This window comes from Ipomoea nil, unplaced genomic scaffold (genome assembly GCF_001879475.1).
Source record: "Ipomoea nil cultivar Tokyo-kokei standard unplaced genomic scaffold, Asagao_1.1 scaffold1576, whole genome shotgun sequence".
Classification (NCBI taxonomy): Eukaryota; Viridiplantae; Streptophyta; class Magnoliopsida; order Solanales; family Convolvulaceae; genus Ipomoea; species Ipomoea nil.
In genome coordinates, this window is record NW_017618004.1 from 4398169 (window position 1) to 4423275 (window position 25107).

At 35.5% G+C, this 25107-nt stretch overlaps 3 protein-coding genes and 1 non-coding gene across 4 annotated transcripts; 2 read left to right on the forward strand and 2 right to left on the reverse strand.

Annotated features, from left to right (window-relative positions):
- The first annotated feature begins 5431 nt into the window (after positions 1–5431).
- On the forward strand, positions 5432–9749 carry LOC109190539 (3-oxoacyl-[acyl-carrier-protein] synthase II, chloroplastic-like). Its single transcript, XM_019341036.1, has 13 exons — positions 5432–6203; positions 6694–6899; positions 7023–7226; positions 7506–7616; positions 7719–7814; positions 7942–7987; positions 8061–8140; positions 8379–8447; positions 8569–8653; positions 8758–8912; positions 8990–9070; positions 9308–9367; positions 9459–9749. Exons 1-13 carry the CDS (start codon positions 5846–5848, stop codon positions 9582–9584), a joined length of 1677 nt encoding a protein of 558 aa, XP_019196581.1. The 5' UTR covers positions 5432–5845; the 3' UTR covers positions 9585–9749.
- An 889-nt stretch (positions 9750–10638) lies between these two features.
- On the forward strand, positions 10639–13376 carry LOC109190540. The gene is made up of 4 exons (XM_019341037.1): positions 10639–10823; positions 11298–12191; positions 12353–12694; positions 12808–13376. Exons 1-4 carry the CDS (start codon positions 10698–10700, stop codon positions 13081–13083), a joined length of 1638 nt encoding a protein of 545 aa, XP_019196582.1. The 5' UTR covers positions 10639–10697; the 3' UTR covers positions 13084–13376.
- Positions 13377–14106: 730 nt separating this feature from the next.
- Positions 14107–19738, reverse strand: LOC109190537 (ABC transporter B family member 19-like). Its single transcript, XM_019341035.1, has 9 exons — positions 18504–19738; positions 18327–18381; positions 18067–18242; positions 17800–17964; positions 17413–17708; positions 16992–17308; positions 16672–16895; positions 14658–16589; positions 14107–14566 (listed from the first exon to the last, which is right to left on the reverse strand). The coding sequence occupies exons 1-9, from the start codon at positions 19482–19484 to the stop codon at positions 14219–14221; spliced, it is 4494 nt and encodes a 1497-aa protein (XP_019196580.1). The 5' UTR covers positions 19485–19738; the 3' UTR covers positions 14107–14218.
- A 1198-nt stretch (positions 19739–20936) lies between these two features.
- On the reverse strand, positions 20937–21009 carry TRNAA-UGC. Its single transcript has one exon. It is a non-coding gene; the product is annotated as a tRNA-Ala (tRNA).
- Positions 21010–25107: the final 4098 nt, after the last annotated feature.

The following is a 25107-nucleotide window of genomic DNA, read 5'->3' on the forward strand; positions in this document are numbered from 1 at the left end:
CGAACTATTACATGGCGTTTTGTTGGAACGAAGGAATTAAGAAGAAAAGAATTTGTAATTTCGTGAAAAAATAATAAAGTGAAAATTTAAATTGCATTGTTTGGTATGAAGAAATAGAATGATTGAGAATTGAGAGGGAAGAAGTGAATAAATACTAAAATGCTATTGTATAATATTAATATTAATATTAATATTAATATAATAATAAAATGATAATTTATCATGGAATATAATATTAATATTAATATAATAATAAAATAATAATTTATCATGGAATTACAATTTCACAAAGTGTAGAATTGCAATTCCCTCCAACCAAATCATGGAATTGTAATTTCATGGAGTTTGGTATGAATGAAATTACAAATCTATCCTACCAAACACCCCATTATGATTTGTGCAATTAAACCGTCAAATAAAAATTTATGCAATTAAAACATCTAGCTCCAGTAGTTAGCCAACAAATGACCCTTGTACACTTTAATTACTTTTTATGTATGATTTTCAAGCTATTATACAATACAATAACAGATTTTATCTCGTACATAAATTTAAATAGTAACAATAATTTTTTCTCGTCACTCAAAAAAAAAAAAAAAAACATGTGGTCATAGATGGTCTACAAAGAATATATTATGACAGCGGATCTTGGATGAGTTGAGTCAATGAACAATTTTAAGGTAAATATTAAATAGCAATTTCCAACCAGACTACTATAAATAATAGATGAAAATCTCTACGATAATTGAAAGGTCAACTCCGGTTTCCGAACCAAACATGCACTTTCCTGTTCATTTGTATTTTATGGACAGGCGAACTCGTCAAGGGAATTATTTTTTGGTATATAGGTTTATTCCATATTCTGAAAACTAAAGCATATATATATGCTTACAAAATATAAATGAAAATGGAGTCATATTTGTAAAAGAACAATTTCAGTGACATAGCAGCCTCCATGTCTCATATCAAATATTAAAAGGAGTGAGGTTTACCACGCAGACCATCATATAGTATTTATGAATTTTCCTTGTCGTCCAAAAAATTTAAAAATAATAAGATATTTTGGTCATATAACTTGATTAAAATGAGGTGGAAAATGGTGATTTCTTTCAAAATTGTCCTCTTATTTACTTTTTAGATATGACGACAATAGAGTAGCAACGCTAAAGTGTTTCGTGTGTGTGATGAGGTGCGAAAAAACTCTAAAAAAAAAAAATCACTTTTGAAGAACAAACATGTGCACTTCAACTCTTCAAGAACAAAATTTATGCACCTGTTCTGGATTGGAAGGAGCACACTCCTTTCAAAAGTGGACTTATTATGCACCCGAAGAACAATTCCTCCTTCCAAAGGTAGAATTCTAATTTTTCCAATTCCTCTCCTTCTGAAGGCACAATAATATGCACACGAAGGCACAACAATGTGCACTTGAAGACACAACAAGGTGCACTCCAAGACACAACAATGTGCACTCGAAGGCAAAACAATATGCACCCGAAGACACAATAATGCCCACTCAAATGCACAACAATATGCACCTAAATGTTCAAAGTTATGCACCTAAAGGTTCAAAGTTATGCGCCTAAAGATTCAAAATTATGCACGTGAATGTCTAAAGTTATGCACTCGTAGGTTCAAAGTTATGCATCTTTAAAGTTTTGCATACCTGAAGGTTCAAAGTTATGCACCCGTAGGCTCAAACTTGTGCAACTGAGGAACAAGACTCGTGCACTTCAAAGTTATTAAAAATTACCAAAATGTCATATTTATTAGTACAAAAATTATAAAAATTATTTGTTAGTACAAAAACTTGTGCAACTGAGGAACAAGTAAGACTTGTGCACTTTAAAGTTTTGCACCTGATTAACCAAATATTTTGAGTTTGAACTATGAAAAAAAAAAACTCATTTGTTAGTACAAAAATCAAAAACTCACCGAGTATAGTGCCAAACTGCCAATATTATGTTGGCGCCGTAATTGATATTCTATACGTACTACTTAATTACCTATTAATTGCATTATTAATTGAGTTGCCAAACAACATTAATTTTTTCAAGAAAAAATTTGATGCCGTGCGTTTGAAGAATATCCCATGCATGTCATTTTCACATTGAACCAACATTTACGCTTTATTTTTTTAATTTTTCTCTCCATATTTTTTTTTTTAAAAGTATATACCTATACGACAAATTCCTATAAATTATAAAGAATAAGCATAGCTATATTAATCTTCATTGGGAGAAAAGGGACGTAAAAACTCTGAAGAAATTCCAAAAAGATGAGAGGCTGATCCCACGGCATAAGAGCTAACAAGTCCTAAACTCCAGTGAGTTACGTTGCTAATTACTCTATTTTCATTAATTAAACTAAATTAATTCTCTTTTATACATACATATATATAAATTCTTTGTTGTATATATACTATGTATGTGGTCCTTTGCAAATTTTCCAGTAACTGCTTTTAGCGTTGTAGAGTCGAAGGAAGTTAGATGTCCGGCTAGGATGCCGGACTACCTGGCCTACATTATTAAATTTTATTTATTGATATGTTTTATACTGTAAGAAAATTTAACGAACTCAAGAATATAATTATAGATAAATAATAATAATAATAATAATAATAATAATAATAATAATAATAATAATAATAACAACAACAACAACAACAACAACAACAACAACAACAACAACAACAACAACAACAACAACAATAATAATAATAATAATAATAATAATACATATGTTGATTATTGTTTAATCAACAAATCTCTCATACTATATTACTATTTTGATTATTATTATATCCTTATTATATGATATGATATGATAAAATATGAACAACAAAAACATTTTGTATTTGATTCTACGTTTATTTATTAAATAAATAGTTCATGAGTTTAGACGTTTAGTTGTTGTTGTTGTTGTGTGTGTGTTTTTTGTTTTGTTTTGTTTTTTTTTTTTTTGAGAAGGTTAATTAAAACAGATTAGGAAGAATGGATAAATTTTTAACTCACTCAATTGAGTTTATCTCACGTAGTTTTTTTTAGTGTAATTTACCTCTTATGTGTAATTTGTGAGCACGGAAGTAAGGTTTATCAATGCACACCTTTAGAAAGTAATTGCGGGTTTCTTTATCACCCAAAAAAAACAAAAACATATTTTAATTACATATATAATATAATATAATGATTCAAAAATACGTACTATTTAGTTCATCATATAATATAATATACCACTATATATTCATATCATCATGTTATGTCAATATTAATGCTACATACATTGTCATATATCTTTATGAAAATATATAGGAAATTTTAAAATGTTATATATCAATAAAAATTAAATTTTCATTACTTTTTTTTGAATGCTACTGACTCTATTAAAACTTTCATTACTTAAATACTAACATTTTCAAATCTCACCCTTCAAAAAACATTTTAAAATCTCATATATTTTTTGTACAAATATATAACAATGTGATTTTAATGTCGGCATGGCATGATAATATAGTGGCAGGTTATATGATAATGTTGTTAATGTATGTGAATAATAATCTAGCAATACAGTATTAATGACATGGCAAAGTCCAATTATATAGCAATGATAATGTATTCCTATTTAGAAAATAAATTTAAAATTACCTAAAATAAAATTTGAAGCTACCCAAAAAAAAAAAAAAAAAAGCTACCGTAGTTACGTTACTTGTCAACTTAGGAATAATTTTAATAGAAGATTTTCTTCCATATTTGGACAAAGATTTCTTTCCCTATGCTAGAATTGCGAGTTTCAATTAAGGAATGCACATAAGTTTTCCATTTGTCTTGAATAGTGTAGTATTGAGAAAAATGGCCCTTGGTGCCCCTCAAAAGGTACTCCATCATGGTTAAGTTAATTAGATTTCAAGATTTTCCTCAAACAATGACAATCCAACTTGAATTGTGATTCATTTTATTATGTCAATCTAGTATTTGATAGTAATAATAAATTTTGATTGATTTGATAAGAATATAGTGATATATAACATTCTTTATTATAATTTATAGTTTATAATTTCTATACTGTAGATTCATAATTTATATACTGTAGATTCATAACTTTTATACTGTAAATTCATAATTTCTATACCGTAGATTTATAATATAGTTATGTGATTTGTGAATACAGAGTTCAACAATTGAGAATATGAACATCGAAAATTATGAACATATAGCTTTATAATTATGAACATATATTTTTAAAATTATGAACATATAGTTTTATCACATGTTCACAAACCTAATATTGTAGATTCATAATTTCTATAGTGTAGATTCATAATAGTTGTACTGCGAAGACGAAATAATGCGATTGCGAAGAGAGAAACGCCGTTAATGACAAGTGAAAAATAATAATTATTTTTTAATTAGAACAGCGTCGTAAAACGACGCCGTTGTGGAACTGTGCCCACCTTGCACGGTGGGCACGATTCCACAGCATAATTTGCCGAGGTTTGGCTAATAGAACAGGGTTTACCAGTATCATCCCGTTGTAGGTAGGGGGCGGGTTCATTGAATGTTCAACCAGCCAAGCTTGGGTCACGGGCCCAGGCGGGGTAGGCCAAGTGGTCCGCGAGTTTAGCCCGTAGCCCGCTATTAAAAAACTTAAACCATTAGCATGGGCGCGTCAAACTTTTGGCTCATTTTTGGTATTGTTTTACTCTGAATATGTAAAAAAAAAAAAACTGAACATAAAAGTTGTAGGGAACTCTCTTAGCTTTTCATAACCACTTGAATCACCTTGATTGGACTTCACATGAAGGAGATATGATCAAAACACTATCAACATGTTGTAGGACAAATTTCTCCGGACCTGTCCGAATGTTCTGATTTTCTGGTATCAATGCATTCGAAATCTCTCAATGTGTTCAATATTAAAGTTGTAGAGGACTTCCTTATCTTTCCTTTGACACTTGAATCATCTCATTTGAATTCCATATGAGGGAGATATGACCAAAATCTTCCAACATGTCGGAAAAAAAATGGTGGGGCTGACCAACCACCTTCCAAGCCTACCAACAGGCGAGTTTTTTAGTTCGCCCTGTCGCAGGGGTGGGCTTTGGTCCGTCATACCCCGTGAGACCGTTTTAACGGCTCTCTCATTTGGGTTTGTGTTAGGTTTCTTATGTGTAAAAATATACATTTTGATGGTGAGTCTCGAAATTAGATTGACTTAATTTTATTTGAATAATGCTATTGACTATATTATAATGTAGTATCTGTTTATACATACTTTCTTAATTTACTGAAGTACAAAAAATCATTTCATTTGATGGGCTATAACTATGCCGCTCGATCACAGACTGACTTAATTTATTTCATCATGAATTTGGTACAGGTTAAAGAGTCATATAATCCTACAAAGCCGAAAAACCTTGGTTTTTGAAAAAGAAAAAAAAAATCTGGTGGTAACATGATTAGTGGTCACCACAAGAGGAGGCCAATGAATGAGGGCTTAGTACGGCAGCCCCACCACCTTACCCACGAAACCCATCCTAAATCTATTTTGGTCACACGTACACTGTATGCAACTCTCACTCACGAACTCTGATGTATTTTTGTGCACCTATGTGGCTATATTTTCTCTTCTTGCGTCACTCTATGCTGGCTCGAGATCACCTTTCTCATCACTATCTCCAGCATTTCTTGAAATCCCAACGTTTCTTGACTTAATTCATTGCATTTCTTGCTAAAACCCCTCCAAGATTCCCAATTTCCTATCTGGGTCCCTTCCATTCCCCTCTATTTCTATTCCCATTTTCTGGATTTTCCCACTTCTTTTTTTCCTTTCCTCTTTTTTGTCAGCAATGGTGGCTTCTTCTGTCGCCTCTCCGCTCTGTACATGGCTCGTGGCAGCTTGCATGTCGGCGGCCTGTGAAAAGGACCACCGGGGGAAGTCGCCGTCGATCTTCCAGTCCCCGAGGTGGCTGCGGAGGAAGAGAACTCTGGCCTGGAGCGGCAACCTTGGTGGCGGCTTCGTCTCTTCTCTCTATGGATCTGGTATTCACGGATTGATGAGCTCTTGCTTCGCTTTCGAGCCTTGTCAGGAGTACTACAATTCTAAGGGGCTGCCATTCTTTGGGGACAATGCCTTGTCCCTGTTCGGGTTCAAGCTGGCGCCCGTGAATCGCAGACAGAGGCGGATGAACAAGGCTGCTCATTCTGGTAATCGCACATATATATATATATACTTCTCTTCTGCAAAAAATGTATATTTCCTTTTGTGTTTACAAGTTTTGGCATTCTTGAATTGTTTTCACAAGCGATTTACTGATTCTAAATTCTGGGCATTCTTCAATTTGGTATCCCCAGAGTCCAGTTAGCAATTACACTTGATTATGGTTCAATTTTGTTATGATTGAAGGCCTTCAGATCCTTTTTTTTTTCTTCTTCTTGTAGTCTGGATCTGGATAAGTATTCAAAACTGTATTTCTTATGCTGATGTGTCAAGTTTAAGAAACTTAAATTGTAATTGCTGCTAGAGGAGAAGTTAATGTAATGGCATGTTCTGGTGGTTGAGCTTATAAGAGTTGGCTATTGTGCATTGATGTGTTGCTGGTTAGATCAATAAATTGATATTAGTGTGGCTGTCAAGAAATGTTCGTGGTTTCTATTGTACTAGAATTTCGACAACATTTGTGTTTATATATTGTAGGTAAAACAATGGCTGTGGCTGTGCAACCTGAAAAGGAAGCATTGTCGAAGAAAAAACCCATTACAGAGAAAAGGAGGGTGGTTGTGACTGGAATCGGTGTAGTGTCACCAGTAGGTCATAATGTAGATGAGTTCTACGATAATCTTCTTGACGGTGTTAGTGGCATCAGTGAGATCGAGTCGTTTGACTGTTCAGATTTTCCCACAGTACGTAAAGTTTAACTAATTATGTTCTTTTTCGGTACTCTGTCATAAACTAGTTCTTTTATGTCTTCTTGTGTACCCTACACGTGAATGTAGATGATGATTTAAATCTTTTTTTTCTAACAGAGAATTGCTGGGGAAATAAAAAACTTCTCGGCTGATGGGTGGGTCTCCCCTAAACTATCGAAGAGAGCAGATAAGTTCATGCTTTACATGCTTACTGCTGGCAAGAAGGCTTTGGCAGATGGTGGGATCACAGAAGATGTCATAAAAGAGTTGGATAAAGCCAAATGTGGGGTTTTAATTGGTTCTGCCCTTGGGGGTATGAAGGTAACCGTCATTTTTTGGTCACACCATGAGGTGTCTTGAATAGGCCCTAACTGTAGGAGACACCTTTAAGCCCGTACCATACTCAGACTAATTCCCATTCGCACCGAGCTGGCCCAATTAAGGGGCAAAGTGCTGGTCAGATTGATTTTTCCATACGAGAGGGGGTTCAAACTCCTGACCTCTCCTAAGGGATGAGAGTGCACAGCCACTCACGCCAACCAAGCTGGTTAAATAGTATTGATATTTGTGTCCAAATAACGTTATCTGTCCTTTGAATAGGTTTTCAATGATGCAATAGAGGCTTTACGAGTGTCCTACAAGAAAATGAATCCTTTCTGTGTACCGTTTGCTACAACAAACATGGGATCTGCCATGCTTGCTATGGATTTGGTGAGTATGAAGCCGATTGCAACATGGAAAAAACAATAGATTTAGAGCAAGTTGTGGGACTGGCGATTCACTTCAAACTGCTTTTTAATGTCTAAACTGCAGGGTTGGATGGGCCCAAACTATTCAATATCTACGGCATGTGCAACAAGCAACTTCTGCATTCTAAACGCTGCAAATCATATCATAAGAGGTGAAACAGTAAGTGGCTAAACCACTGTTGTTACATTATCTATCGAAACATTATAATAAATAAATAATAAAATTGTTGACACATTTTCAGTTTCATACTATGGAACTCATAAAATTTTGCTCGACTAAATCGCAGGATATGATGCTTTGTGGTGGTTCAGATTCAGCAATTATTCCTATAGGTAGGTTATATAGATACAGAGTATAATTTTTGCATGAATTTTTATATCAAAGCTCACATTATGTTAACTGCAGGTCTTGGAGGCTTTGTGGCATGCCGAGCTCTCTCTACGAGGAATAGTGATCCAACAAGGGCTTCCCGTCCTTGGGATATGGTATTGGTTTTAAGTCTCCCGTCTATAAATTGATTGTACATAATCAGCTGCCATGAAATTGCCAAATTATTGGCAAATAAGCATTGGTTTCTATATACTTTGTGATCTAGATCCGATTAGAATCCTAAATTAAATAGCTTGGCTTGCTTTGTCCAAAACTAATCCAATGACCCTTCGGAATGTCCCAACTTTGATCGAACTAATGGTGAAAGTTTCTGTTGATTTCGTGATGGAGCAGGAGCGTGATGGATTTGTTATGGGAGAAGGATCGGGTGTATTACTCTTAGAAGAGTTAGAACATGCTAAGGTATATACCTCATTGAGTTAATTATGTCTTCCAATACACATGTATTATATTCGGATGACTATTTATATCTGAAGCTTTGCGTTTTTCCCGCCTTTGTATATTCTAATTAATGTGATAATAGAAAAGAGGGGCGAAAATATATGCGGAGTTTTTAGGCGGAAGCTTCACTTGCGATGCGTATCACATGACTGAGCCACATCCAGAGGGTAAGCTTTTGTTTTCAAAAGTATCAATCTTTGGAACGCCTCGAGGACCTTGGAGGAATTAGAGAAAGTGGTTTACTTATGCTTATAATTTGCCCTCGAATTAGGAGCTGGAACTGTTCTATGCATTGAGAAGGCCTTGAAACAATCCGGGGTGAAAAGAGAAGATGTGAATTATATAAACGCCCATGCCACTTCGACCCCAGCTGGTGATCTGAAAGAATACCAGGCTATAATTCGTTGTTTTGGACAGAATAGTGAGGTATGTATTTCTCCGACGCCCTTCTGCTCTCTTTGCAACTCCGCCATTCTTATTATCTTGGTTTCTGGCTGTTTCAGCTTAAAATTAACTCGACAAAATCGATGATCGGTCATCTCCTCGGGGCTGCTGGTGCAGTTGAAGCCATTGCAGCAATCATGGTAATGAACCAGAAACCAGAAAGCTCCTCTTTTTTTTTGAATGCTACTGAGTACTGACTCTATAACTACTTTCTCAACCTACTGAAACACAAAGAGCCAATAAAGCCTCAGTTGAGGCTCGAAAGTCCAATCCGGGTGCCATCTGTGCACAAGGTGCTTGGCGAAAGCTCGTCCTTTTTGTAAAAAAGAGTGCAAGAAACTTTTGTAATTCCAAATGTTGATTGCTTGTAAACACAGGCTATACAGACAGGATGGATCCATCCAAATACCAATCTCGAGAAGCCTGATGAAGGATTGGTATGTTTCTTCCCGTTATTTCCATGAACTTTGTGAAGCGCTTAATTAAAGTGTTGTTGATGAACTAATTAAGATTGGGGTAAAATTGTAGGACACCACAAGGGTGCTGGTTGGGTCTAAGAAGGAAAGGTTGGACATAAAAGTGGCACTTTCTAACTCATTTGGCTTTGGTGGACACAACTCTTCTATTCTGTTTGCACCATACAAGGATGACTAGAGCTTTGTATTGCTGAATCATGAATTCCCATTTTGATTTTTTTTTTTTTTAATCCTTCTGACCCTGCCTTAATTTGTATTGCTGGGGGTACGGTGATACTTGAGCTTTGACACTTTGCCTTTTACATAGATATATGTACATGCATATATTCTTCTTGAGCCAAAATTGACACTGCCCAGAAATTTAGTATTTACACACCAGAGCAGGCATGCTTAAGAAAGAAAAAAGAAAATGATGATAGCTTAATAAAAATAATAATTAGTTATTGCGTAAAATTATATTATGAGAGATAGTGTAATATTTTTTATGAATTCATATAATAATTTAGAAAGAAGTATATTTAAAGGGCTTACTCAATTTTTACTTTTTTTTTTTGGAATGACGTGTCATCTTATTGTTTATAGCCGTATAGCATTTATACAATGGTGGTGCATAAAATATTTTTCCTTAATTAATTAGTTAATCAAATTATTTTTGCCCAAACCAAACACTGAAAATACTTTAGATATTGGGTTTTAAAGAATCACTCAAAAAACTAAATATTTTAAATAAAGTTCAGATTTCAGAGAATCTGACCTAGTGTATAAGCATGCATACATCAGTCAGTATTATTGCCAATTATCACTAATATTGTAAGTTAAAAAAAAAAAAAAAAAGAGAGTTAAATTTGGAATAATTTTGACTTAGAAAACAATAAAATAAAAAATAAAAAAATAATAATAAACACATTCTTAAAAAAAATTGGTTAAGACGTCTTCCATTTTTTATCACATTTTTTTATTGCCTGACTTGAAAAAAGTCGAATTATACTTTGGACAAATGAGAATACTTTGACAATTCAATTTTTTATTTAGTGAATTATTAATTAATTAATTAAATAATATCCAGGAGAAATATTGAGCTGTAAAAAACATACCAAAAATTAAGCACTTTCCTAAAAAAAAAAAGGAAAAAGTACAGGTGTTTAAGAATTCGAGAAGCCTTTTAGTATTCCTACTCCTAATAAAACAATAAAAACTGAATGAATAAATTATAAATACCCACACCCACTACTATAGTACTATCTGCGAGGTTTGCTGCACAAACATTCTGCTATTTCCGAGACTTGTGATTATGTCCGACTTTGGTTCACAGCCCAGTACGAATCGCGGCCGGAGCCGAGGCGTCGGAGGCCGCTATACTCCTAGTCCCCGAGGCCGATCTTCACGTCCGTCTTTTCAACCTAACGCTTCACCTCCGGTATTCTTTTTTTCTATCTTCGACTTTGTATTTTTCATGTTCTCCCACGCTAAATTATCGAATGACTTGAACAAGTATTGAGGAGTAGGGGACATTAGTGGTAAATTGAAATAGTTAAACAATGCACGTAATGTGTTTGCCGCATTGATCAACTTTACGCAGTATTTAATTCATGATTTTTTCTTTTTGGTTGTTGTTATCTTGTTGAATTTGAATATAAAAGATTGTGAATGTATTACAAGAATGCTAGTTTTGGTGCAAATGTCGTTTTCCTTCTCTTACAGAGATTGTGTTAGAAATTAGGAAATTCAGATGTTTGATGAAGAATAGTATGAACATTAAAATAATTGCTTAGTATAAAATAGAAGTAGATGCCATTGTTGATATGTCTGGAAATCTTGTTTATAGTTTATCAACATCATTTATTGCAGTTGATAGTTAATATGATTGGTAATTGTGCTTGACTGTGTGTAGGTTGGATATGGTTGGCGGCCTAGAGGATTCACCACCTCAGGGCATAATGTTGAGCCTTGTTCAAGTGAAGGGGAAGGTTCAGGGGAAACGTTAGCTGATGGCATCTCAAAGAATTTTGCTAGTTTGTCCCCGTTGGACAATACATACAGGCATAGAGGAGGATTCACCCCCTCAGGGCGTACTGATGAATCTTGTTCTAGTGAAAGGGAAGGTTCAGCGGAAACATTAGCTAATGGTATCAAGAAATTTGGTAGTTTGTCCCCAGTAGACAATCCATACAGGCATAGAGGAGGATTCACCCCCTCAGGGCATAACGTTGAACGTCGTTCAAGTGAAAGGGAACGTTCAGGGGATACATTAGCCAATGGCATCTCAAAGAAATTTGCTAGTTTGTCCCCATTAGACAATCCATACAGGAATGATGATAGTCCCCAAAGTAAATTTTCTTGTGTAGGAAATCCTATGCAGGTGAAACATAACAGTAGCATAAAACAGCCATTTACCTCGTCTGCTTCTGGATTTAAACAGAAGGATTCACCTTGGTCATGCCCAGCTGTGATAAGTTGCTCACCGGTTGCTAAAACCTTCTTGAAAAATGAGAGTATTCATGCTGTTAACTCTGGTGGTTTTGGAAAGAGGCTTTCTGAGGAGATAAACCAATCTGAGCAAAGTTCTAAAGAGGAAGCAAATAATGGTGACAAATCTAAGAACCTTGATGTTGGTTTTGACATCTGCCAGGAGAGAGCTGGAAACCTTATCAAGCTAAAAACACCTCTGCATGTAAAGAACAAAGAAAAAAGAAATGAAATTAAGCGCAGCATGGAGGTTCAAAACATTAAAATCTTATGTGATGGTATGGTTCTTCTGAAGAGTTTCATCTCCTTGTTGGATCAAGTAAGTCTCTATCCGATGCCTTTTCATTGGTTTTATAATGTCTTTCTTATTTATAAAAACCTAGTGCATATCATTTTCTTATTTTCTTTTCAAGTTATGGATGGTATTTACAATAAGTAGATAAGAAAATATGGAATCTCACAACAGTTTCTTCTTGACAGGTAAAAATAGTGAACACTTGCCGGAAGCTAGGCATTGGTCCTGGAGGATTCTACCAGCCTGGATACAATGATGGAGCAAAGCTGCACTTAAAGATGATGTGCCTTGGTAAAAATTGGGATCCTGAAACCAGTCAGTACAGTGAGAAAAGGCCTTATGATGGTGCAAAGCCTCCAGTGATACCGGATGAATTACATCATTTGGTTCAAAAGGCAATACAACATTCTCAATCCTATTTGGAAAAACATTCTAAATGTAAAAATATTGATGTTCTTCCATCAATGTCACCAAATATCTGCATTGTGAATTTCTACACAACTAGTGGCAAGCTAGGTCTGCATCAGGTATGTATACGCTGAACACCTAATTGTTGGGAAATGATTTGTTTTATACTGAGTGTTGTTAATAGCAACATGCAATGGTTTGTCATTATCTTTTCTTTCCTACTCCCTTGCAGGATAAAGATGAGAGTCCAGAAAGTATCAAAAGAAGGCTTCCTGTGGTCTCATTTTCCATTGGTGATGCTGCAGAATTTTTGTATAGTAATGAGAGGGACCCAGAAAAGGCTGACAAAGTCATATTGGAATCAGGGGATGTGCTAATATTTGGTGGAAAATCAAGGCTTATATATCATGGCGTGAGCTCCATTAAACAAAATACTGCATCCCCTTCCCTGTTGGGGGAGACAAATCTTAAACCAGGTCGCCTGAATCTTACTTTCAGGCAGTACTGACATTATTAGGAGCAGTATAGTGTGTTATTTACTAGAATCAACCGTAATAGGCTTGGACGAACGTGGTTCTCTGTTTTTTTAACTGATCGCAAAGGAAAATAGATCACTTGTTGTAGTGTATGTCTACATCCACCATCTGCCATGCATTTATAGATCTTTTGTATGCGGTGAATTATGATGTGATATTGTCACATTTTCATTGTAAAAATAGCTGAATATTTTGTATTTGAATGCTGAATAGGGATGGTTGAATGATTGATAATGATTGATGAATGGAGCATTCTATTATATCAGTCAGCTTTACTTTTCAACTTTTCTCAGTTACCTGTCTTTTTACATTTTCTTTTTGGATTTTGTTGCACTTTCAAAACTGTTTTATGCATTTCCTTTTTAGGCAGCCAAACTTCAGTAGTCTCGACCATAAATGTGTTCTGTTCCTTCAAAACAGGGAGAGTTCTGGAAGTTCTCAAAGATTTTCATGAGACATGCCATACTTTATCTGTCTCATCCTACATTCCTACTGGTCATTGTTATTTGAATGTCAAATTAATTTTTCTTTGTGCACTTATTTTGTCAGATTTTTTAGATTTGCTTTCTTTATTTTCATAGAACTATTAATATAGTTTGTAATGTATAATTTTTTTTTTACTAATGTTTAAATTGATTAATATAAAAAATAAAATTGCTAATAGTCTTGCATGAAATGGAATGAAGGGAGTAGCATTATTGTCATGAGTTTCTATTTCTACTAGAAATTATACTTTGAAGGTTTAACTATTCATTGTAATTGCAAAAGATTTCATGAATAATGTTTTATGTTGTATCAGATTAATGATGTATTATTGGGAGAAAATAGTGCAGGAACCTGGTGGTTAAGATGGAGATAAATCTGGGATTTTCCATGTGCCCTTTCTCTCCATCTTACAGGTTATCAATTTTGACATAAAGTCAGAAATACAAAACACGAAGCACGGATTATCTGCCAGGCCATGCTCCGGAGCAGTAAGTACTCTTCGATGCTCATATCTTAAATATTTATTCCTTTTATTATGAAAAACGTTTGCATATTGAATCCAATCGGGAAGATATAGTTAGTTTACATTTCCTCAAGGTTAGAAAATGGAATGATCAGATCTCAGGCAAAGGCGTAGGCTTCTTGTTCTGCACGAACAAGGGTAGCGTAGATGCCATTGAGTTCGGAAGCCATGAGCTTGTCATGGCTTCCATATTCTGCAACTGCACCCTCCTTCACAACTGCAATCACATTGGCTTCCTTAATTGTCGAGAGGCGGTGTGCCACCACAATGGTGGTGGCCTGCTTGGAGATCTTCCTTAGTGCATCCTGGACGTGTTTCTCTGATTCCAAGTCCAGTGCACTGCTTGCTTCATCCAATAATAACACCTTTGATTTCTTCAGTATGGCCCTTGCTATTGCAATTCTTTGTTTCTGTCCACCTGATAACTGGACCCCACTTTGCCCAACCTGAGGAATGGGTTCAGACAATCAAGATAAGTAGTGAAAACTGAAAACATGTGAATACTTGAAAAGATTGAGAATTCGGAGAAAGAAAAACCTTGGTTTCGTAGCCTTCAGGGAGGCCAGAAATGAACTTGTGAATGTATGCTTCTTTTGCAGCCTCTTCGATCTCTGTATAGGAAGCGTTTGGAAAACCGAATGCAATGTTCTCTCCGATGGTTCCAGCAAATAATGCTGGCTCTTGACCAACTAAGGCTGTCTGGCTTCTCAGCCACTTCAGGTTAAGTTCCCTCAGATCAACTTCTTCCATCAGGACTCTCCCTTGAATTGGATCATAAAACCTCTGTATCATCCATATCAGCGTCGATTTTCCAGATCCACTTGCTCCTACTAAAGCCACCATGGTTCCCCCCTTGATCTTGAGAGAGAAGTTCCTTAACACAATCACGTCAGGCCTTGATGGATATGCAAATGTCACCATCTCGAACTCAATATCAAATGGCTTTGATGTTTCAAATTTCCTTCCTTTCCTCTGGGGATCACTGCCTATCAAAGGCCTGCGGTTTATGATCTCCAAAACAGCAGGTATGGCAGCCGAGGCCATTGAAGTATCTGGTGCAAGACCAGCCAGTTGTCCAACAGAAAACGAGCTCAGTACTAGGATCAGAAAAATCTTGTATACGGCTCCAATGTTGGTATAACCTTCTTTTACCAAGTAGGCGCCAAACCATAGAGTTAGAGTGTAAGCTCCATACATAGCACCTTGAGAAAAGCCAAGAGCTGAGCCAAGAATCTGTGATCTTCTGACAGATGTTCTCTTGGGCTCGGATAAAGCTTTTTCGAATGACTGAACTATGTGCTCCTGAGTTGAGAATGTTGCCACAGTTCTTATATTTGACACTGCACCTGCAGCAATGTTGCTAGCTTTGGCATAAGCGCTGTTGTCGAGTTTATGCCCTACGTTGATGAGTAGGTTTAAATAGCTTGCTCCTAGCGTGAATGGTGTGAGGGCAGCCGCCAATAAAGCTAGTCTCCATTCAAGTTTACATGAAACTCCAAGACCAACAGCTGCTGAACTCAAGCCCATCAATAGGACTGAAAATCTGTCACCAAGCACGGATCTGAAACTGACAGAATCAATTGAGAGCCTTGACACAAGTATTCCAGTGGAATTCTCATCGAAATCGAACCATCCTGGTTCTTGTTTGAGTATGGCCTTAAATAAGAAGTTTCTTACCCTCATAGTGAGCTTTGTACCGGCCCAACCACAGAAGCCATGCTGGCCTATCATTGTTAGGATGCATCCAAAGCCAAGCCCAACCAGGACCAAACAAAGGTTTCCAACTTCTCTTTTCAGTTGGTCAGGGTCTTTGTAGAAATAGACTTTAACAGCTTGGCCTAGAATTAAGGGATAGACAGAGAGGACTGCACCAGCAAGAATACCCAAGGTCAACCCTATTAACAGTATGATAAACTCTGGTCTTTGCAGTTTCCAAATCTCTGAAAGTCGATATCTCTTTAACTTTGACTGTTCTCCTTCTTCCTTTTCTTCTTCAATACCTTCTTGCATGGATTCAAGGTACTTATCTCTCGAGATTTCATACACATTTTTCACCTTTGAAGTATCAGGAGCAGATATTGAAAATGCAGAGAACTCAAAATCATTTCTACCTTCATCTTGTTTTGGCATAGGTTGTGACACCGCTTCTGTGGCAAGCTTGACAAGGTCAAAGTAGGCTCCAGCTTTTTCCATCAGTTGATGGTGGTTACCTGCTTCAACAATGCAACCATGGTCAAGGACAACAATCGTGTGAGCATTCCTGACAGTGGCTAACCTATGAGCAATGACAATGGTGGTTCTGTCCATAGAAATCTTCTCAATGGCTTGCTGAACTATGGACTCAGATTCGGGGTCTAATGCACTTGTTGGCTCATCCAAGAGGAGGAGCTTTGGGTCTTTTATCATTGCTCGAGCAAGAGCAATACGCTGCTTCTGGCCTCCGGATAGTTGGGTTCCCCTATCTCCAACCTGCACAAGAACACGGTACATACACAAAAATGTTATGTCTAATGTTTCCCCAAAGATTTCAAAACATTAATTTCTGCACTACCTGTGTTTCATAGCCTTCTGGAAGGTGGGAGATGAAGCTGTCAGCATTTGCTGCAACACAAGCAGCAATAGCATCCTTCTTGATAGCATTTTCCTTTCCCATCATGACATTCTCTAGAATCGTCGTCCCAAAAAGCACAGGTTCTTGACCAACCATACCTATCTGAGTTCTCAGCCACTTGACTTGTAGTGTCCTTATATCATGACCATCCAAGATGATAAAACCTGCCAATTCAAGTCCCCATTTTACATAGCTCAGATTAAAGGTTCATTCTATCATTTTATGCAAAATCTTGAGCTGTAATTATTTTATGTGCTTACCCTGGACAGGATCATAGAACCTTTCTATAAGAGCAAAAATTGTTGATTTCCCACTTCCACTGGAACCCACCAGCGCTGAAGTCTTGGAAGCTGGAAAAGCCAAGTTGAGAGACCGAAGAATCTGTACAGTAGGACGAGAAGGATAGGCAAAGGTAACAGATTTGAACTCTACTTTCCCTCTTATACTTGACAGACTCCTCCCCTCTTTACTGTAGGGATCAATCTCTGGAACTCGATTTATCACTTCAAACACCCTGCCAGCCGCTACAGTTCCTTGTGAAAACTGAGCAAAATAGTTCAATGCCAGTGCCAAGCCCCTAGACAAAAAAGGTGTGTAATTATTTCTTCAATTGCTTTCCTACAATATTACCTTTTACTGTACTACATTAGATCATTAACATAGAGAGCTGTCTGTCTATACCTGCTTCCTACATTGACACCAAAGAAACAAGCAATGGCTTCACCTCCTTTAATCTCATGTTTAGCTACAAGAAGTGATCCATACCAAAACGCTAACGCCCATGTTGCATATGTGACTAAATAAATGATTCCTAATCCTGCACCCTTTGCGAACCCTAACCTTGCTCCAAAAGGCACCGACCCTTCCAGCAAGTCTGAATACCTTGCTGCTACAAAATCCTCGGCTACAAATGAAATAACTGTTCTAATTGAACTTATGGCTTGCTCTGCAATACTACCAGCTTGCCTATAAGATTCCTTTAGTAAAGATAGTCAAAGATTAGGAGATTGTCTTAATGCAAATTGTATAATAACCCCAAAAATGTTGACTGTATATCATGGCTCTCACCTCTTCTTTCCTGGTGAGGCTTACATACACCGTTTTATAAGCCATTCCACATATCATATGTAATGGTGTGACCGCAAAAACTGCAAGAGATATCTTCCATGACCGCAGAAAACCAACTGTGTAACCACAGATGAAGGTGAACACTTGATTAACAAAATGTGCCATCTGCATTACAGAAAACAGAAGTATCAATATTCAGAGTAAGGTTATGTTATATTACATGGAAATTATCAAGAAAAAACATTATATGGAAGTTAGTATTTATACCTTTTCCCCCATCACTTCTTGGATTTGTGCCACATCACTTGAGATTCCATGCATAATATCTCCTGTATTCATTTCTGTGTCAAAATAACCAATATCCTGTCGCAGAACTGCTCTTAGATACTTGGTTCTTATTCTATGAGCTGATCTTTCCCCGACAATCCTCCAGCAAGTTACCTCTAGCGTTACAAATGCTATTGTTATCAGACAGATTTTATTTCATATCAAAGTTGAAAAGAAAATAAAAATATGTCGTAGATTACCCAAGTAAGCTCCAACCATAACCAGCGCTGCTAGTCCAGTCATAAACAGAGACACCTGAGGATTATGTTAAACATCAAATCATCCTTTTATACAAACATTTATCACTAAATTATCAACCTTAAACCTGTTAGAGTGCAACTATATTGAAAATAATGTTTTTTTTTCTTCTGCTATACCCTTTGTACATCTTTCATCATCTGGTCTTTGTCAGTGTCCAGGGCAATTTTGTTGACAAAATCTCCAAAAAGATAAGAATACCAAGGAAGAGATCCTCCATTGATGAGAGCTCCAATACATCCCAACACAACAAGGATTAAATCCAACTTGGTTGAGTACTTGAACAAGCTTAGCAGCGCAACTGGCTTTGGTTGCTTGACTTCTGCTTCATCCTTTTCCTCATCAGATTCACTCTCACTGTACTTACTTTCTGCCCTATACTGATGAATACTTGATTGACTGGAGCGATGATCAACATGGTAGCTATCAACACATTTCACATCATATCCATCAACCCCGTCATCCATCCTATGCTGCTCCGAATGATGAGAGTGATTAGTATATCCCATATGATGATTATCATTCACCATGGCATGATCATGATGGTATTGATCGACTTCTTTGTCATAATCAATTCGGTGTCCAGCACTTGGCCCTTCTTCAATTCTGTCCTGCCTTGAAACATAGTGTGGCTTAGTGCTATGCTCACCAGACTCAAAGCTCTGCAGCTCGAGTCTCCCGGATGGAACGGCGTCATAACCTGTGTAAGAATACTCACAAGAAGTATTAACAAAGCTAGGGACACCTCCGGGAGTGTGGGAAAGATAATACTGATTAGCTGATCTCTTGAAAACCCTGCTGCCATAGGTTGTTGGCGTTGGAGCTTCACTGCCTGCCCAGGGGCTTAATGCTGCACCAAGATTGCGGTTTTCGTGAATCCCTCTGCTCCGTGTCTGCCAAGAAATGTCACTTTGCCAGGACCTGTCATCATCAGAGGCAAAAGGACTAGCTCGCGGAATTGGGCTGTGGCGAGGGCCCCGGGCATGGTGGGAGGTGGAGGTTGAAAATGAAGTGGAGGGTGGCTGAGGAATCGGCGGTGGAGGTGGAGGGCGGTGGCGACGCCATGAAGTGTGGGGTGGGATGGAGGATGAGTTGTCCATGGCTTAGCTAGAGAAAAAAGCTAAGGGGAGGAGGGAGAAACAAGAACATGAAAATGGAACAAAACACTTATAACTACTATTGTGATTGTTTCATTTGAACTTAACATCATATTTTTTTTTAAACATTCTTAGAAGGCGATGGCAGCCGGCATTTATGTTGGGCTTATCCTAGGATTTTAGGAAATGTTTAATGTAATATATTTAGGGTATACTAAGAATGTGAATTTGTCAGCCGGCAATGGAAAAGTTAAAAATCCAGGTACAAGCTTGAATGCCAACAATGAAAAAGTTAACTTATGTAAGCTGTGTCGTGCCCACCTAGGCGTACGGTGGACTCAAAACTCAAAACTCTATCTTTCTTATTGTGTCGTCCGTCAAACTGTCAAAGGGAGATGTTAAGACATCCACTTATTCATATTCTTGTAAATTATTAAATCCTGATTGACACGTACACGATCTTATGTGGTTAAGATTACCATGCACTTAAAATAAATTTCACCGAGATCTCTTAAACGGATAAAAAAAGTACAATTAAGTCCAAACACGATTAGCACTAATGTGGCTCATCACTTCTGATCGGTCAAGATCTCCCAATGAGATCTCAAGTTCCTAGTGGGATTCAAATCTTATATTGCGTCGGAGTAAGTTGGAGCAAGATTTTAGGGTGATCAGTCAAATTAACTGAGCTAGTTCCATGGGGCGTGTTAGTGTACTATTCATTATTTGTATTAGAGACTTACTTGATGCATTTTTTTAAAGAAATATACATGTACTATGGATTACATCTATATATACAACATACATATATGTTGGAATCTCACTTTTCCATTGATTTTCTTCGCATGAAAAATAGTTGATATTCTCAAAAGCATCAATTGTCATTGCTTAGTGAATTTTATCACTAAAACGAAAGAAAGTATAAAGATCATTATTTCATGATTTTACATATATGTACACTATATATTATATGCTAATTTAATTAGTTTCTACGTGTTAATGAGTGTTATGTTGTCATTGCAGGTTACCATCTACATATAAGTCACTCTCCTTAGGATGAAGATAATGAAAGAATCTTGGAGCTGAAGAATAAATGTAAATATGAGAATTTTACGCGAAAATTTGAAGAGAAAAATAATGGATTTTTTAAAACAATTTCAAGTCAAAGGTTATGTTTCATTACTTATATTCTATTATATTGTTACACGTACATGATTAAGTTTTTTAGAGACCATTTATGGAGATATTTTCTTGATGAAGAAGAGGAGGAAATGCTTCGGACAACCATTTGCTAGAGAGACAAAGACATTTTGGACTCTAGCTAGTGAAAGCCTTATTATTTAGAACAAAGAAGGGAAGAGAAATCTCTCATTAACATCAATTGTAATCAGCATGAACATAACTGGGCTGTAAAAACCTGCAAAGTGCAGAAACGAAGCAAGGCATAATTTAAAGTGGAGATGCGGGGGATCGAACCCCATGCCTCTCGCATGCAAAGCAAGCGCTCTACCATTTGAGCTACATCCCCATGTTGTTATATAGGCTTATAAAATTTATTTTACGGGTAGAATAAATATTTGGATAAATTAAAGTGTGATAGAGTTGGTGTCAGTAATAATTATAACATTCGGTGATTTGTATATATATATATATATATATTAATCTATCATCTTATATACTATAATTTACAATATTTTATCTAATCATAGTACAATTCTTGGGCATTTAAGTAGCATTTTTACATTTATACCTTTTATTGTAACTTGGGTTGTATATTAAACTCATAATAACTTCATAATTCTCAACAAGAGTTTGTGTGTGTGGTATACCTATCAAATCAAATAAAATGGAGTATTTAAATTGCATCCGAATTTGCATTATTGAACTATTGAAATTTATAATAATTATCATAATCTTTCACATAAATCAAAATTTATAAATTTAATAATATATAATTGTTAAGATCAAGCGTTTACTATTACACTAAAAATTATAATCCATAATAAAGGAGCAAGCCTCAATATAATAGCAAGTTGTATGGTTCTAGGTCAAGCCACTCTCGTTAGAATAAGCAATATACAATATGTTTTGTTTTGTTTTTTTTTTTCTCCTGGCCAATTCATCTTTACTTCATTATACCATCACATTTTTTTTTTAGAGATAATGAGTTGAGAGTGTTTGGTAAATAGTTGTTAATTAGTTGATTAGGTTAGTGAGTTTGACTAGTTGATAGCACTAGCTGATTGTAGAAAAGTGTTTGGTAATTAGTTGTTAGCTAATAGCTGATGAATTACATATAAAATGACTTTCTCAAAAAGTTGATAGAAAAAACTATTTTGATGAGCTTTTTTATTTTTAGCATTTTGGAACAATAAATTGTTACAAAAAAAAAAAAAAAAAAAAAAAAAAAAAAAAAAAAAAAAACTAATTAATCAAACACTCATATTGATTGTTTAATCAAGTCAAACAGCTAATAGTGATCAAATAAATTAAAATTGATTGATAAACTACCTATGTTACCAAACAGGGCCAATGTGCTGGATTTGATCCTTTGTCAGGTCTCTGCCCAAAAATTCACCTAGTCACATAATATTGAGCTCGACGACTTAACCTTTCACCACCATCCACCATTCACATTAAATGGTTTAAATTGTAAACCTTGTGCATCTCAAATTAGCTACATCGTTGATTAGGCGGCGTAACTTTAAGGGGATGTTTGGTTGGATGAAAAAGTTTTTTTTTTTTTTATAAATTTGTTTTCCTTGAAGTGAAGGAAAATGTTGTTTTCTTTTTATGTTTGATTCATGGAATTCATTTTCCAATGGAAAATGAATTCTTCAAATTTGAGGAAAAAAAAATATTTTTGGTTTCACATAGAATTTTGTTTTCCATGAAAGATGAGATGTAAAAATGATATGCTTTGACTATTTTACCCTTGCTTTCTTTCTTAATTCTATTACTCTTATTAATTTGTAGGGACATATAGGTCTTTTTACTCGTTATTCCTTACAATTACAAATATAACCAAACAATAGAATTACTATTTCCAATAAATTTTTTTTTCTACCAACCAAACAATGAAATTCATCTTCCTAGTAATTATTTTTCTATAGAATTTCAATTATATTTCCCTTAAAATATTTTTCGTGAACCAAACCGCCCCTAAAGAGATAAACGGCGCATGCATGCAATAGATTTTGATGTGTGTGTTTAATTTCTAGAAGAAGATGTGAGAAGTGAAGAAAGATAGTATAGGTATAACAGGTGGGGCCTAGTTTTGGAAATGGTCAATAATCTCAACTACAATATAGACATTAGGGATTGGGACATGGAATTAATGTCTAAAACATGGTGAAAATATGAGAAAATAGAAGGACGTTCAGTGCAAATATAATGAAAGTGGGTGGAAGCAGGGTGGTCAACTCCTGTCTACCAAATGTTACCAAAGACCTCGTCAGTCATACTTTACGCTTCTAATCATCGCAACTCCTTTCACACGCACATTCTTACTAGTTGATGGTTGATAATTAATTTCACTAGTTAATTGTAAAAACATATTTAATAAATTAATTGTTTATTTTATAAAATAATTTATAAAGACATTCATAATAACAAAAGTGCGACTTCCCTTTGTAATGCACTTAATTAAAGCATCATTTTATATTTTACGCCTCATTTTATGTGTATGATTTATTTAATGAAACTTGATTGTAATTATTTAAACAAATACTGCAATTAGACTCTTTTAATTTAAAAAAATTTATCGAGAATTTTTAATTAATAAAAGAATATAATTAAATCCTAATATTAGAGATTGAAGAATGTGATGAGGCTCAACTTAGGATCGAGAATCTGTCAAAAGTGATATATCAACCAACTAATTTACCTCTACTTTCTACTTAGCTTGCATATTCAATATTTACATCAAGCAACCCATTTCATATGTTAATTATCACTTATATAATTTTGCATTAGAATCACAATTTTAATTTATTAGAAACATTACTCCATTTAATATATAAATGTGAATTTCTTTTAACAATTTAGAAAAATGGACTGATGTGGAGTAAACTTCAAGCTACCCATGTATATATCAATAAGGATTCCTACTATAATTTTAGTTTTCAATAAATTATTTAATTTTCTACAAACAAGTTGACTTTCAATCCAATATTCAAATTTAGACTTGTATTATTTGCCCCACCCAAAGATGGCTAAATGGACAGAGCATAATTATCGTAATTGAAAATCACAAGTTTGATTCATTCCAGTACTCTTTGGTCGAGCCCATCATGCAACGTCTTCGATTCATATACTAGTGTAATTTACCTCTTCTCTAAACTCATGGATCCGTGAGATAGGTCGAGTTTTCATAAGTATTACACTTGATTTAAAACTATTACATTTTCTTTCAAAAGTATGTATCGTACTTTTGTTATAAAATATTACACTTCCCCTAATAAGTAACAATTAATTTATCTATGATTAGTATTGTCATTTTCCTCATAAGTATTATAAGTAACAATCAATATAATCAATTTATTTTTTATTAGTATTACATTTTTACTTATAAGTAGATATTCAAAGTATAGATATTGCATTTTTTATTTTGTTCAAAAGTATGTATCGCATTTTCCCCCATAAAAATTACATGCATTTTCTTTCATAAAAAACAATTAATTTATCATTGATTAGTATTACATACCCTTTTCATCTTAAATAATATTACTGTACACTTTTCATCTAGACATAACATGTCTGTATCCGCAAGTAGAATTTTCATCAAAATAATTATATGTAAAATAATACTCCGTAATTAGTATCATGTCGTCGTGTTTGAAGGGATCTTACTATTAATTATATTGAAGTCGAATTTTCATCAAAATAAATTTCAACAAGTCATTAGTCTTCTGGCTGGTAAGCTGGTTCACGTGGTAATATATATATATATATATATATATATATATATATATATATATATATATATATATATATATATATATATATATATATATACTATTATTGACCTAAAGCATGCAAATTAAAGCAAGTAGGCACCTTTTTTCTGCGTTGAAGCTTCCTCGTATACCTACGCTAGCTAAAGTCTTGACACTTAATTAGAATTCATCGTTGCGGCTAAAACATCATCGGTCAACCAAGAACACAAAGCCTGATGTATATATATATATATACCCATAACCCATTATTTTATTGCACAGTACCACCATTACCATATATATATATGCACCAGAAAGTAGTCAGACACTAACTACTATACCTGAGCTAACGCCATGGGAGTTTATTGCATGGCAAGCTACAAGGTGTGTGGAGTGATGAGGAAAGTGGTGGTGGCGCTGCGGCGGATGAGGGGGCCGCGGCGGGGGTATATTCCGGTGGCGGTGGGGGCGGAGAGCGAGGAGGCGAAGCGTTTCATGGTGCGGACGAGGGCTCTGTGCGACGCGGATTTCTTGGAGATGCTGTCGGAGTCGGCGGCGGAGTATGGGTTCCGGAATGAGGGGATCATTAGGATTCGTTGTGAGACAAAGCTTTTTGTACAACGGATGTTCCTTAAAGGAACCAAGTTGTTGAAGGAGTGTTAGTTGTCGGCCAGATCATCGGAGCTCCA

Coding starts and splice junctions, on each gene's coding strand:
- LOC109190537 (XM_019341035.1), bottom strand. CDS start 19,484: ATGGACAACTCATCCTCCATCCCACCCCACACTTCATGGCGTCGCCAC. Junction 17,309..17,412: donor GGTGTCAATGTAGGAAGCAG/GTATAGACAGAC, acceptor TTTTTTGTCTAG/GGGCTTGGCACTGGCATTGA. Junction 14,567..14,657: donor CTGAAGGCTACGAAACCAAG/GTTTTTCTTTCT, acceptor CCCATTCCTCAG/GTTGGGCAAAGTGGGGTCCA.
- LOC109190539 (XM_019341036.1), top strand. CDS start 5,846: ATGGTGGCTTCTTCTGTCGCCTCTCCGCTCTGTACATGGCTCGTGGCA. Junction 7,227..7,505: donor CTGCCCTTGGGGGTATGAAG/GTAACCGTCATT, acceptor TCCTTTGAATAG/GTTTTCAATGATGCAATAGA. Junction 8,654..8,757: donor GACTGAGCCACATCCAGAGG/GTAAGCTTTTGT, acceptor CCCTCGAATTAG/GAGCTGGAACTGTTCTATGC.
- LOC109190540 (XM_019341037.1), top strand. CDS start 10,698: ATGTCCGACTTTGGTTCACAGCCCAGTACGAATCGCGGCCGGAGCCGA. Junction 10,824..11,297: donor AACCTAACGCTTCACCTCCG/GTATTCTTTTTT, acceptor GACTGTGTGTAG/GTTGGATATGGTTGGCGGCC. Junction 12,695..12,807: donor GCAAGCTAGGTCTGCATCAG/GTATGTATACGC, acceptor ACTCCCTTGCAG/GATAAAGATGAGAGTCCAGA.